This window comes from Notolepis coatsorum, assembly GCF_963971535.1.
Source record: "Notolepis coatsorum genome assembly, chromosome: 13".
In the NCBI taxonomy this organism is placed as follows: Eukaryota; Metazoa; Chordata; class Actinopteri; order Aulopiformes; family Paralepididae; genus Notolepis; species Notolepis coatsorum.
Window position 1 is genome coordinate 8383373 of NC_140177.1, and position 14653 is coordinate 8398025.

Consider the following 14653-nt stretch of genomic DNA (forward strand, 5'->3'; position numbering starts at 1 on the left):
ATAAAGAACAAACCAGCTAGCTAACTTCTACGACTCTTTTCACAGTGTAAAAAATGTTAAAATGACTCAAATAAATAATAACTGCAAGGTGTGTTTGATTGTGACAAATTGTACGACCCATTTGTGAACATTCAAGGATTTGAAATGAATGACATTTGAATTGCTTTTCAAAAACGTGCCTCTCTTCCACCGTGTTGGGGGGGGGGGGGGGGGGGGGGGGGGGGGGTGAAATTGCCCAGAAGGCAAGTTTTCCCTTATTGCAAAAAAAAAACAGTCGAGGTTAGATTCTTGGGTGGGGTGATCTGATCCTAGATCAGAATCAATGAGCAACTTCACCGCTGAAAATTCCACCGGACGTCTCCTCCAGTGTGTGAGTGGGATCCACTCGTCCCACGCCGACACAAAGTCCCAGGGCCTGGCGTCTCGCTGAAGGTACTTCATACCTCCAGTCAGTTATAATATACGTTTAACCATCTCTCATTTCATAGATCTTACCTCCCCCTCTTCTTCTTCAACCATCCTGTCTTTTCTTCATTCATTCCTAGTGTTTTTTGTTGTTGTTTAGGAGCCAACTCTCTTAGTCCTTTTCCCCGTTAGTGGGTCCTTCCTCCGTACTTTCCCAGGTTCTTGGGCCCCTTACTGGGCATGGACCAGTCGTCCGCCTCTATGCCCGTCTGGTAATGCCTCAAGGCGGACTTGTTGAAGATAGGAAGTCTCTCCACGGACTCCGAGGACAAGGCCTAGTAGACAAACAGAGCACAGAGTTCAGAGTTACCGCCTGTATCCTTTTCGCACCAGAAACGTGGGCCTGAGCCGCGGTCCAGATCGCTTCACATTAGGGCAGGGAGGTCTGCTGAATATTAAAGCTGCAATGATTATTTTCTGACCACTAGAGGGCAACAAGGGGCAAGTAAACTCCTTTCCCCCAAAACGAAAGCGTCGTCGCGTAGAAACGTACTGGCACAATGTCTAAGTACGTTTTGTGCATGGATTGGTCGATTTCAACTACAATAAACACACCTTTCTCTTGGGCATTTCCTGGTTGTTAAACAAGGTAGGCAAATATTTCACCAACAATAAAGTTCTAAATAAACAATTCTGACAGCACAACATCGATGTCATTAACTCAATCAGCGCCAGATGGCATTTCACTCAAAACCGTGGCGTTTCTCGCCTGTATCAACAATCAATCTGAAATCAACGCTATATTATCGGTATTATGTTTCATCATGAATGCATGAAAGGGTGGGGGGGGGGGGGGTCGTTTTCCTATGCTTTAATCGTCACCAACGGAATATGTTACACACACACATACGCTCGGCTCGCAGTGAATGGATTCTTGGATCAACGCAAGATTGATACCATATAGCCCTTACCTTGACTAGGATGTACTGCAAAAAGAATATTCCAATTATCTGATTGCCATTCCAAGTATTGATGTCGATCGTGTTGCCAACATAATCCACCAAAGAACATGAACCGGGAGTGCTTGATTCTCCTCAATCCATGCATTATAAACGCTTGTCCTGCCCGACAAGGAAAACCCGGCCCAGACTTTTTAGATCGACGTACAGCCCAAGCCAGAGAGTTTCAAGGATGTGCAATACCGGCCGCAAGGCGGCAGGCGGCGGTATTGGACGTCTGCGATCTCAGACTCATTCCCAATGATAACACAGGCTCCCTCGATGGATTATGATTATGGGAATATCGAATAAAAGAAATAACGATAGAAAACCCGACTTTATTCGTGAGTGGCGTCCAATGAGTTAAGAGATTCACTGAAATAAATACTTTTATAAAATTGGCTGCTGGTAGCTCATTGTTGTTTGAGTAGGACACCATGACTCAGTGAGACCTTCTAATAGCAGGGTTGATCAAGTAGGACACCATGACTCAGTGAGACCTTCTAATAGCAGGGTTGATCAAGTAGGACACCATGACTCAGTGAGACCTTCCGATAGCAGGGTTGATCAAGTAGGACACCATGACTCAGTGAGACCTTCTAATAGCAGGGTTGATCAAGTAGGACACCATGACTCAGTGAGACCTTCTAATAGCAGGGTTGATCAAGTAGGACACCATGACTCAGTGAGACCTTCTAATAGCAGGGTTGATCAAGTAGGACACCATGACTCAACGAGACCTTCTAATAGCAGGGTTGATCAAGTAGGACACCATGACTCAGTGAGACCTTCTAATAGCAGGGTTGATCAAGTAGGACACCATGACTCAGTGAGACCTTCTAATAGCAGGGTTGATCAAGTAGGACACCATGACTCAACGAGACCTTCTAATAGCAGGGTTGATCAAGTAGGACACCATGACTCAGTGAGACCTTCTAATAGCAGGGTTGATCAAGTAGGACACCATGACTCAGCGAGACCTTCTAATAGCAGGGTTGATCAAGTAGGACACCATGACTCAGTGAGACCTTCTAATAGCAGGGTTGATCAAGTAGGACACCATGACTCAGTGAGACCTTCTGATAGCAGGGTTGATCAAGTAGGACACCATGACTCAGTGAGACCTTCTAATAGCAGGGTTGATCAAGTAGGACACCATGACTCAGTGAGACCTTCCGATAGCAGGGTTGATCAAGTAGGACACCATGACTCAGTGAGACCTTCTAATAGCAGGGTTGATCAAGTAGGACACCATGACTCAGTGAGACCTTCTAATAGCAGGGTTGATCAAGTAGGACACCATGACTCAGTGAGACCTTCCGATAGCAGGTGGCCATAAGAAGTTTTGAAAATGTGAATATGTATTGCAGCTTTAATATGGCATAGCTTTAAGGCATACCTCATGGATGCATGCAAACGTATGGACCTTTACTGTACTGTCATCAACGATAAAATGATATGTGTAATTGTTAAGTTAATCAAAATAAATAATCCTTGCAGTAGTATTAAAAAAAAAAAGTGGATTCATAATTTTTTTAATGTATTATTTATTATTATTTGATTTTTTAAACTACACCATTTTAAAAAGGCACAATGACAACTGTATTACAAAATGATAACATAAAATCACATTGTAATTTGTACTGGAGAAAATAAATACTGTTATACTGTCAAAACAAAGAGCAGTATTGTGATATATTTCAGCCATAGCGCCCCCTACTGTACCCTCACATCTTCTACATCTGTGCTGGAGGCAAACGGAGCACAGCTTGGTTCAGCTTAGTGTGAAACAAGAAACACTCCGTCTTTCTACTACAGATCACATGAAGGGTCGTCACTCACGAGAGGGCAGACGTCAGTCGTGCAATTTGTGGTGCGTGACATTAAACTAAGCCTAATTACTAAACATATGCCTCCATTCATTCAACAAAGTGATGGCATGTTTGTATATCAACCTCCACGGCAGATGGGCCTTCATAGCCGCAGAGCTGGGTGAAATACAGATCTTTTTATTTTCTTATTTAACCTTTATTTATCCAGGCAAGCAATTAAGAACAAACTCTTTTTGATATGTATCATCTGTGTTATCGTATCCTTATGCTTTTTGAGGATAATTCAATTGATGGATTATGTAAACTACTGAGCAGCTGGTCGCAGTCAACCAGCACCTGCTGACGGGTCTGACCCTTCAGCTCGGCTGGTTAGTGCGGCCGCCTGTGGATCCTATGGTCGAAGGTTCAAACCCACTGGGTTACATTGGTGACTGGTAGGATCTCACTGCCCTGTGACTACAAAGAGTGACACGTTCAGCCGAACGCACAATTGGAGGGGGGCTTCCCACCCTCCAGAACATTTACAACAAGCGTTGCAAGGGGAAGGCTAAGAGAATTATTAAAGGACTCGAGCCACCCGAACAACTGCCTCTTTGAACTGCTGCGGTCAGGCAAGCGATACCGGAGTCTTAAGGCGAGCACAGAAAGACTCAGAAGAAGCTTCTATCCCCAGGCCATCAGGCTGCTAAACGAACAATAAACACTATGCAACAACCATCAAATGCACACAGCACACACACCCACACACTCACTCAAACAAACAACACACTGCAGCACCCACTCTCCACACTTTAGAACACACAAACACACTTTACACTTTATATTTATTGATAAAGGATTTGCACTACAACTCGTACACCTACTGTGAATTGTACCTAAATTGCACCTCGTCCCATTTCTCCATTTCTGCCTTGCACTATATAGTATTGTATATTAGTACACTGCACAGTATTGTATATTGTATGGTAACTACGTCTATTCTGCATCGAACATTGTACATATGTCTAAACTGAACACTGTGACCTCATTTTTTTACTTCTAATTTTACTATGTTATTTTATTTCATACTTATCTTGTCTTGCACAGTCTCTGGAGCGCAACAGTAAGAAGCATTTTGTATAAAAGTATTCTGTACTTCTGTATGACAACTATTAAAGAAACTTGAAACTTGACTGCCAGGTTCACGTAGCAATGGGGGTGAGATGTCGGCGCCTTCACCCTGGGAGAGTGTGTGCAGGGACCAAAGAATGTACGAGGATGCACTTCTCGGGGGGAGGATGACTGTAAACTACTGAGGAGTCGGTCGCAGCCGACCAGCACCTGCTGACGGGTCGGACCCTTTAGCTCAGCTGGTTAGTGCAGCTGCCGGTGGATCCTATGGTCCCAGGTTCAAATCCACTCGGTTACAATTATTCGTCTTGAGAAATGTGCCCTGTTTATCTCAGAAGGTTCTACTGTGTTGCAGTGTTGTTGTTGTTGTTGTTGTTGTTGTCACCTTCAGATATATAACAGCTGAGGTCCCGTAGCCCTCCATGGAGTAGAGCTGCAGGTCGCCCTGGAAGTACTTGGCATACAGACGGGAGATGGGCAGGCCGTAGCCAAAGCCGGCCTGGAGAGGGACAAACATTTAACATTTAAATAGCAACATTACACAGATCCTAATTCTCTGGCTGTGTAAACAGTTCCCCCGTAACATTTCCACACAAATGATAAAACACAGGATGAACTAATTATATCATAGGTTTGTTTTGAAAATGGGAAACCTGTCAAAATGGTTTTGTAATACAGTCGCAGTTACAGTTTAGCAAATGTGACTCTCTTGACTATTAGTCCAGTGTATAATTTAGCTAATTTTACGACCATGCTCACTTGTGTAAGTTGACCGTTTACCAGCGAGTGGAATTAGGTCACACTTCACGTTGCGATTTCAGGTTCAAGACAGGATAGACTGTATTGTGTATATGGTATGCCATGTTTCAAATTTAAAGTCTTTGAATTTGTGGCACAATGCAGTCATTGTTTTGCGTTTTTCTTTTCAAAACTCAGGTATAATTCACTGACTGAGATAGTTGTGAAAAACAATAACTAGGCTCAATCATAATCTGTGGAACATTTGAACATTTTCTGCGTCACCGTTTATAAAAAAATAAAAATAAGCAAAACAAAGACACACGCAGTGCCATGCCTGTAAGACGCCACTAGGGGCAGAGTGGCTAAGTATGAATGAATGAATGAGGTCACAGAGGCGCTTCATCTAAAAGCCTGTGGGATCGTAGTATTTCATTCGGGTTATTTGTGGTTTTAGAATCCTATTAGCTCCATTTCAATCGCTGCAGATTTTCAAGGATTATTGGTCGGAATATTTGTGGGACTACAGTAGCAATGACTTAACTCTTTCAGTGCCACGCCTGGTTTTCCGTTTTACCGCTTGAATGCCACCATCGGCGCCAATGTTAACGTTAATATCGCCTAATCTATGTTTTAAATTATGGCTATGTGTCTAATCTGCCCATCGCATTATCAAAGACTATTTTCCAGTCAGTGCTGTGAAGACAGATTGTTTTTTTATCGCATCGTTTCCATTTCAGAGCAGTTAGAAAAGCCCCCGTTTTGATATAAAAAACAGCTCATTCTGGAGCATTCTATGAAAATCGTCTTTTAGTGGAATATTCCACAACGTTGATATTCGTCGGCATTTTTATGAATCGTTTTCAAATAAACGCTAGATGATCAATATTATACGTGCACGCACGCACATTACGGCCGCGCACTGATAATCGGCCCGTTGATTTCCTCTCTGACTTTTACAGTGAAACCGAAAGAAGACATTTCACAAAACAGCTTATAACTTCATCAAACTTACTCCGATTATCCTACCACTGATAACACAGAGTCCTTACCTGACATCAGATGGTATCCAACTGGTATATTCCAATTCCTGATCACCATTCGAAAAAATCGATAAGTGTATGGATCCAACGCGACACAGTAGATCTCTATGATCCGCGGGGATCTGAGGCTCCAGAATGAACTGTGGTAACCCCGGCTGGATCAGTGAACTGGAAAATGTGGAGTACCGGATTTTTTTCCCCATTCATTTTCATTGAGTCCATTCCAAAATCACTTATGTCATCTGGGAGACGACAGGGGGCGCTTTTTTCCACAGTGATCGTCGGCGACCCCTCGGCTATACTCGGGTAGGCTCGGGGGATGCAATAATTTTTCAGATCGCAAAAAAATAAAAAATAAAAAAATCAGAGAAATCTCGTGAGTGGCTAGCAACCACCTATAAAAAAACACGAGAAATCTCGTGAGTGGCACTGAAAGAGTTAAAGTAAAAAAGGTTTCTTTGTATTGGTAATTATAGACACAAAGATTCTGCAACTCGAATTAAACAAAACAGCGGTTAAGGGGTTAAACAGCCTCTAACTTTTTTCCTGCGTGTTAATTTAGAAAATCTAACATTGCAGATGTCTACATATTTTATTTTATTTCAAACCTTTATTTAAAGCAAGGATAAGAAATCAATTAAAACATGTACAACTTCGGCGGCTGGGTGGCGCAGCGGACTAAGCGCTCGTCAGCAACGCGAGAGACACTGGTATCGAATCCAGCTGTCAGCGTTGCCTCCTCCGTCATACTGGCTCGATTGGCAGAGTCAGCGGGAGAGAAGCCGGTGGGTGGGTCCTGGTCGTTGTAAACAGCGACCCCTACAGTTCGGTCGGGGCGCCTGCACAGCGAGGGAAGGATCTGGAGGGAGGTAGTGTGATCCTTCCACACGTTACACTCTCCCAGTGAGAGTCCGCGCTGCCAGGTGAAAAGAAGCGGTGGGCTGGCTACACATGTGTCGGAGGAAGCATGTGATAGTCTCCGCCCTCCCAGACCGACGGTAGGGGGTAGAGTGCGCAACGACCAGGAAGTGGATTGGGAATTGGCATAACGACTAACATTGGGAGGGGAGAAAAACGGAAAAAGAAAAGGGGGAATGAATGAATGAATTATTTTATTTCGAATGTTTACAAATAAATAAACAAACAAAAAATGTTTCGAACATTTTCACAAATAAACAAATGAAAAGGATAGGTTTGAAGCCGAAGGCTTATAGAGCAACCTACCCCTAATTAAAAAAACAAATTAAAAAAAGTTCAAGTTTTCAAAATATAACAAACAAAAAAATAAATCAACGATCAAAAATCAACAAAAACCGATCCAGAAAAGAAAAAAACGTTAAAGTTTGCAAGATAAAAAAATTAAAAATAAATAAAAAAATTAATCAACAATCAACAAAAAGGAAAAGATACTTCAAAAACTAAAAACATGTACAACTTGATTGACAATGGTTGGAGACTGCTGGGAGGACATCCCATGAGCTCGAGGGGCATCAGAGCAAAAAATGCAGATGCACCCTGTTCTGTTCTGAGTCAACTAACATAACAAATTAATGTCTACGAAAGGTCAAGGAGAGAGGGCGTCGTATCTCTCTTTAGTTCCAAGGTATTGGAATTCTAAAATTCAGAAGGCCCAGCTGTCCTGGTGGTTACAGGCTGCGCGGGGGGGGGGGGGGGGGGGGTCAGCTGTGCGGGAGGGGGGGGTCAGCTGTGTGGGGGGGGGGTCTCACCAGAGGAGCGTTGCGAGAGTTGTCCATCAGGACGGGGCTGGGCGCGGTGGAGTACATGTAGCTGAACAGACGCTCGATCTTCCTGAGCGGGACTCCGCCCCCCGTGTCCGACATCTACAACACAGAGAGAGACACAGCGGGTCACACATCCACCACCCTGTAACAGAGCGGGTCATACATCCACCACCCTGTAACAGAGTTTACAACATCCATCATCCTGTAACAGAGTGGGTCATACATCCACCACCCTGTAACAGAGTTTACAACATCCATCATCCTGTAACAGAGTGGGTCATACATCCACCACCCTGTAACAGAGCGGGTCATACATCCACCACCCTGTAACAGAGTTTACAACATCCATCATCCTGTAACAGAGTGGGTCATACATCCACCACCCTGTAACAGAGTTTACAACATCCACCACCCTGTAACAGAGTTTACAACATCCACCACCCTGTAACATAGTTTACAACATCCACCACCCTGTAACAGAGCGGGTCATACATCCACCACCCTGTAACAGAGTTTACAACATCCACCACCCTGTAACAGAGTGGGTCATACATCCACCACCCTGTAACAGAGTTTACAACATCCACCACCCTGTAACAGAGTTTACAACATCCACCACCCTGTAACAGAGTTTACAACATCCACCACCCTGTAACAGAGTTTACAACATCCACCACCCTGTAACAGAGTTTACAACATCCACCACCCTGTAACAGAGCGGGTCATACATCCACCACCCTGTAACAGAGTTTACAACATCCACCACCCTGTAACAGAGTTTACAACATCCACCACCCTGTAACAGAGCGGGTCATACATCCACCACCCTGTAACAGAGTTTACAACATCCACCACCCTGTAACAGAGTTTACAACATCCACCACCCTGTAACAGAGCGGGTCATACATCCACCACCCTGTAACAGAGCGGGTCATACATCCACCACCCTGTAACAGAGTTTACAACATCCACCACCCTGTAACAGAGTTTACAACATCCACCACCCTGTAACAGAGCGGGTCATACATCCACCACCCTGTAACAGAGTTTACAACATCCACCACCCTGTAACAGAGTGTACATGTTGCAATGGGCCTCTGGACAGTTACAGGTATACTCTGTAATGCCGTCCAAGAGACCCTGTGTTTACTTTTGTTTTGGTGCGACGTGTGGGTTGGAGTTTACTGTGAATGTCTCCAGACCATGGTTACTGTCATATTGTCCTAGTTAAATCACCATGGTTACTGTCATACTGTCCTAGTTAAATCACCATGGTTACTGTCAGTGTCCTAGGACTTGTTCCATTATTCTATGTCTATGGGGCAGGATTTGTCTCTTGATGACATGTTTGTACTACTTTACGTTAAGTGCTTTGTACTACTTAAGCGCTTTGAGTGCTTAAGTAATAGCTTAAGCTTAAGTAGTAGCTCAAGCGTTCTGAGCATCTAGAAACGCGCTATATAAATGCAACGATCGTTCAGAAGAGGTGACGAGAAGACTCATTCTGACAAACGTTTGGAGGCGATGAACCCGTGGAACCGGCGGTTACGTCACCATCCGTAGCGAAGCTGCCGTTTCTGCAAACGCACGACTACCTGAGCTATAGGTTGTGATTAAAAACAAACCAATGGACAGCAGTAAGTATACCTTCCACCTGCTTCATCTCCGCTTGGTGATGGATCAGCGTGCAACGCTCCCCGACGGGCGGAGCCCCACACTGCATCCTCCAATCACAACGGTTGCTTTCCTCTAAAACAAGTTTGTCCGAGGAAAGCAACAGTTGCGATTGGAGGATCAAGAAAATAGGGTGGGGTTTGAGATGGGTCAATCGTCTGCACCAATGGTTCTATGGGACCTTCTTTGGACCCATGCACAGTATACAGTAAAAATATTTGAAAGGATTCTGCTCGCTCATTATTATTCCACGTTAAATAATAATAATAATTTCACATTGACATAATGGGTTAACTGGTCTCCGATAGGATATGTTATGTCATCCACCTTATCCTTCTCCACGCCTGGTTTTGCTGTCGTCTACTTTTTTACATTCGGTCGCATCTTTGGGGCGAAGATATTTGAGACTTTGTCCGTGTGAATATCCCCAAACCAGACAAATGATACATCTACCAGACAGAACACAGAACCGCTTCAGTAGGTCTTTCTTCTTCTGCTGTAGCAAAGACATCTCAGCAGGCAAATGAGCAGCGCCTGGCTTTTCTCATTCTAAATGTATTAATAAAATGTATAGACTCTCTTTTCAGATACAGTGCTGCTTACAGGAAGACGCAGAAAGACAAAAGCCGCACACTGGCAGCGCCTCCTTATTGCCTGGAAGCACAAGATGATCAGCATAATATATCAAATGATTTGCATATTATTGACTGTGAACCGGTCTGACATAGAAAGAGTTACAGGATACAAACATCTTGGCATTTGGCTTGATGAGAAATATACATATATTGTGTTACAGTATGTAGTGTTGTATTGTATTTACTGCTGTCAAGCGACTCAAGTTTCTTTTTTTGTACTATAGTCAAATGTATATTATATAATGCATTATACTAAATGATGTTATATCAAGTCAAATTAATGGAGGAAAATAAATGTAAACGTAAGGGGGTAGGGATCGATAAGCTTAGCTTCCCTCTACTCCTTTTTTGAACATGTCAACTAACTTTTCTGTTTTTCTCCCATCCCAATTTAGTCGTGCCAATTCCCCCCTCCCCTGTCTTGATCGTTGCTCGCATGTGCCCCCCACTGGTCGGTCGTAGGGAGGGTTGAAGAATCTATCGCATGTCCCCTCCGATACATGCGGAGTCAGCCAGCCACTTCTTTTCACCTGCCAGCGCGGACTCTCATTGGCGAGGAGGTGTAACGTGTGGGAGGCTCACACTGCCCTCGACATCTCCTGTCCTTGCTGCGCAGACTCTGCCAATTGAGTCAGTATGACGGCCGGCCCAAGCCGGAGGCAACGCTGACAGCCGGATTCGATTCCGGTGTCTCATGCGTTGGTGACGAGCGCTTAGACCGCTGCGCCACCCAGCCGCCTCTCGAGCCGAGTGTCGCTCCCACGCGAGACTATATAAATATCTTTGGAACTGTTTGTGATCAAGACTTGCTTTAAATTGTATCTGAATCTGGAGATGATGTTCTCTCTATAGCGAATGGAAATACTAGAAATTGTCACATGGGCTGGGAGAACCAATGGTAAATTCCTATAGTCTTTCTATACTCTAGTGTGCGTAACAGAGGATAGAGAGAGGCGCTTGTCCCTGGTTTTATAATAAAATGACAAAAATACAAAGAGGTGGGGCGGCTGGGTGGCGCAGTGGACTAAGCGCTGGTCACCAACGCGAGAGACACTGGTATCGAATCCGGCTGTCAGCGGTGCCTCCGGCTTGGGCCGGCCGTCATACTGACTCAATTGGCAGAGTCAGCGGGAGGGAAGCCGGTGGGGGTGTTGTAAACAGTGACTCCTACAGGTCGGTCAGGGCGCCTGCACAGCAAGGACAGGAGATGTCGAGGGCAGTGTGAGCCTCCCACACGTTACACCTCACCAATGAGAGTCCGCGCTGGCAGGTGAAAAGAAGTGGCTGGCTGACGCCGCATGTATCGGAGGGGACATGCGATAGTATCTATCAACCCTCCCTAGACCGACCAGTGGGGGGCACATGCGAGCAACGACCAGGAAGGGGAGGGGGGAATTGGCACGACTAAATTGGGACGGGAGAAAAACAGAAGGAGAAAAAGTGGATAAAAATGTTTTTTTTAAATACAAAGAGGTATAATGTTCAACAAGCATTGGAACTTGTTGTGGATGTTGAGGATGCTCCAGATCATATAAATGAAAAGGACTCAAGAGCCTGAATGCTGGGACAGTGATGATGACAATCATAGTGAATTATGTGTTTGAAGCGGTAGTTTGAAGTGGTCTGACAACTGTATCATTTATTGTGCAGCTTGAATGAAAATCCCCTGTTGACTCATGTTTGTAATTATGCTATTTGGAGGGTTAAGCCTTAAGGCCATTGCTCTGGAAATCACCGCCATATATTACAATGTTGCTCGACTGGCACTATGGACCCCGCCTGGCACTATGGACCCCGCCTGACGCGCCCAGATGCCCGCCTCATGCGTCAGGTCTCTGAGCCCGGAGAGAGTCAGCCCAACAGTCCACGTCTAATCGTCTAAAAGCCGATTGTTCTTTTGTTCCTTATCTTTATTTCTATGTTTCTTTTTATCTGTTCTTATTATGCCCCGTCAATCTCACCGCCTTTTTTCCCCCGAGTGTAAATAAAGGGTTGACTGGAATGGAGAAGCTGAAAAGGGGCTTGTTATGGTCAAAACAACCAACCTGTTGTTGGATCCTAACGCTCACTGATCCACGACGGACGGTGACACGAGAAGCTGCGTTTCCATCCCTGTGTACAGTAAGTACAGTACAGTACGGTCAGTGTTGTTGTGGAGGTTATTATCTACACTCTCTCAAACGAGTCCTCCAGACGGAACACCAGCCACGGGGTTCAGGCTACCGGGGGGGTCTAAGTGCAACGGATTGGAAGAAGAACTCCTTTATATCTCGTGCCGTTTCTCTGCTGCTAAAAATACACGCGTGACCGGTAGGCTCCATTTCTCCAAAAAAAAAAAAAAAAAAAATTCTATAGGTCACTTGATTGGTCGGTTGGTCCACAAAAATGTCCCCCACCCTCCAGCAGCCGCAGGGTTCACCCTGGGAGGCTGACACCGGGCGTGGAGGTCAAGTGTGTGTGTGTGTGTGTGTGTGTGTGTGTGTGTGTCTCTGTGTGTGTGTGTGTGAAGGGGGTGTGGCAATGAGAGTGGCCTATTGCAAAAAAGGTTGCAGCTATTGTGAATTCACGCTTGTTAAATGTGTACACATGGTGGATGTGTCGTGCTGTACGTACATTAGGCCTTCTGTCGCATGTATGTTTGAACTGTGCTGCATGTTATTATTCCTGATAATAATTGTCCAGACAAAATTTATTATTTTGCTATTTCTTCCCCCACCCACCCCAACTAATAACTAAATAACACATAACACAGGAACCAATCAAATGTAAATGTTCATACAGTCTCAGAGAGGCAGAACGGGGTCAGAGGTCAGAGGTCAGAAGGTACCTTGATGGTGAGGTCCTCCAGGCCCAGAGACACGCGCACCTTGACGGGGGGCAGCGTCAGGCACGACTCGTGGGTCTCCACCGTGGCCCGCATGGCGTTCTGTCAGGAGACACACAACAACACAACAACATGACACACAACACAACAACACAACAACAACATGACAACATGACACACAACATGACACCACACACAACAACACAACAACATGACACACAACACCACACACCACACACAAGTTTAGTTGTATTTGTCAGTATAAGCTACATGTATACATTACAGTGAAATGCTTGGTTCTGTACAAGCCCCCTGAGATTGTGCTTCATACAGTAAAAAAAGAAAAAGTTAAAAGAATAAATAATATGTACATTTTTTTGTGTGCATATATATATTTGTTTTGTAAGGTTCTAAATTAGTACACTCATTTGAGTCGTGGAAAAGGGGTAGGATTAAATAAGTGTATACTTCTTACTACTCCTTTTTGAACATGTCAATCGAGTTATGTTTTGCTTTTGTTTCGTCAAATCAAATCAGAATAAAGAACAAACACTATACAAAATATACAAATATATACATTTGAGGGGGCTTGGGATGTTAACTGTACGGTCCGTCTCATTTATTGTCTAGTCATTGTTGTGTTAAGTTAATGTTTTGGGATGTCTTTTTGTGTATCGTTATTATTATTGTGTTGTGAGATGTTTTGTTTCATGTTTGAAAAACGAAATAAAAAAGATTTTATCAAAAAAAAAAATATATATATATATATATAAATTTTTACAAAGAATATACAAAACTAAACGTAGAAAATGGAACAGGCAGCGCACAGCTGTGAAGTAAACAACACTGTTCTTTCATAACACAGACCCTGCTGCTGTATATCTGCTGAGTCACAGTGGAGCAGGTAGTGCTGTGTGCAGGCCAGGAAACACTGCTGTATATCTGCTGAGTCACAGTGGAGCAGGTAGTGCTGTGTGCAGGCCAGGAAACACTGCTGTATATCTGCTGAGTCACAGTGGAGCAGGTGGAGCTGTGTGCAGGCCAGGAAACACTGCTGTCTATCTGCTGAGTCACAGTGGAGCAGGTGGAGCTGTGTGCAGGAGGCCAGGAAACACTGCTGTATATCTGCTGAGTCACAGTGGAGCAGGTAGTGCTGTGTGCAGGAAACACTGCTGTCTATCTGCTGAGTCACAGTGGAGCAGGTAGAGCTGTGTGCAGGAAACACTGCTGTCTATCTGCTGAGTCACAGTGGAGCAGGTAGAGCTGTGTGCAGGAAACACTGCTGTATATCTGCTGAGTCACAGTGGAGCAGGTAGTGCTGTGTGCAGGAAACACTGCTGTCTATCTGCTGAGTCACAGTGGAGCAGGTAGAGCTGTGTGCAGGAAACACTGCTGTCTATCTGCTGAGTCACAGTGGAGCAGGTGGAGCTGTGTGCAGGAAACACTGCTGTCTATCTGCTGAGTCACAGTGGAGCAGGTAGAGCTGTGTGCAGGAAACACTGCTGTCTATCTGCTGAGTCACAGAAGGGGCTCTTTGGATGAAGGGGAGCCAGTTGAAAAAAACTAAGAAGTTCCAGGCACTCTTTTTTTTTTGTATCCACTTTTTCTCCTTATTTTTCTCCCATCCCAATTTCGCCTCGCCAATTCTCCCT

General features: G+C 44.5%; 1 protein-coding gene across 1 annotated transcript in view; it reads right to left on the reverse strand.

Annotated features, from left to right (window-relative positions):
* Positions 1-255: 255 nt before the first annotated feature.
* Positions 256-14653, reverse strand: part of pdk4 (pyruvate dehydrogenase kinase, isozyme 4) — a 46304-nt gene continuing 31906 nt past the window's right edge. Inside the window, exons 8-11 of the mRNA XM_084326946.1 lie at positions 13005-13103; positions 7854-7967; positions 4731-4844; positions 256-740 (exon numbers count right to left, since the gene is read on the reverse strand). Of these exons, the coding sequence (XP_084183072.1) occupies positions 594-740; positions 4731-4844; positions 7854-7967; positions 13005-13103 (474 nt within the window). The 3' untranslated portion in view covers positions 256-593. The remainder of the gene's footprint in view (positions 741-4730; positions 4845-7853; positions 7968-13004; positions 13104-14653) is intronic.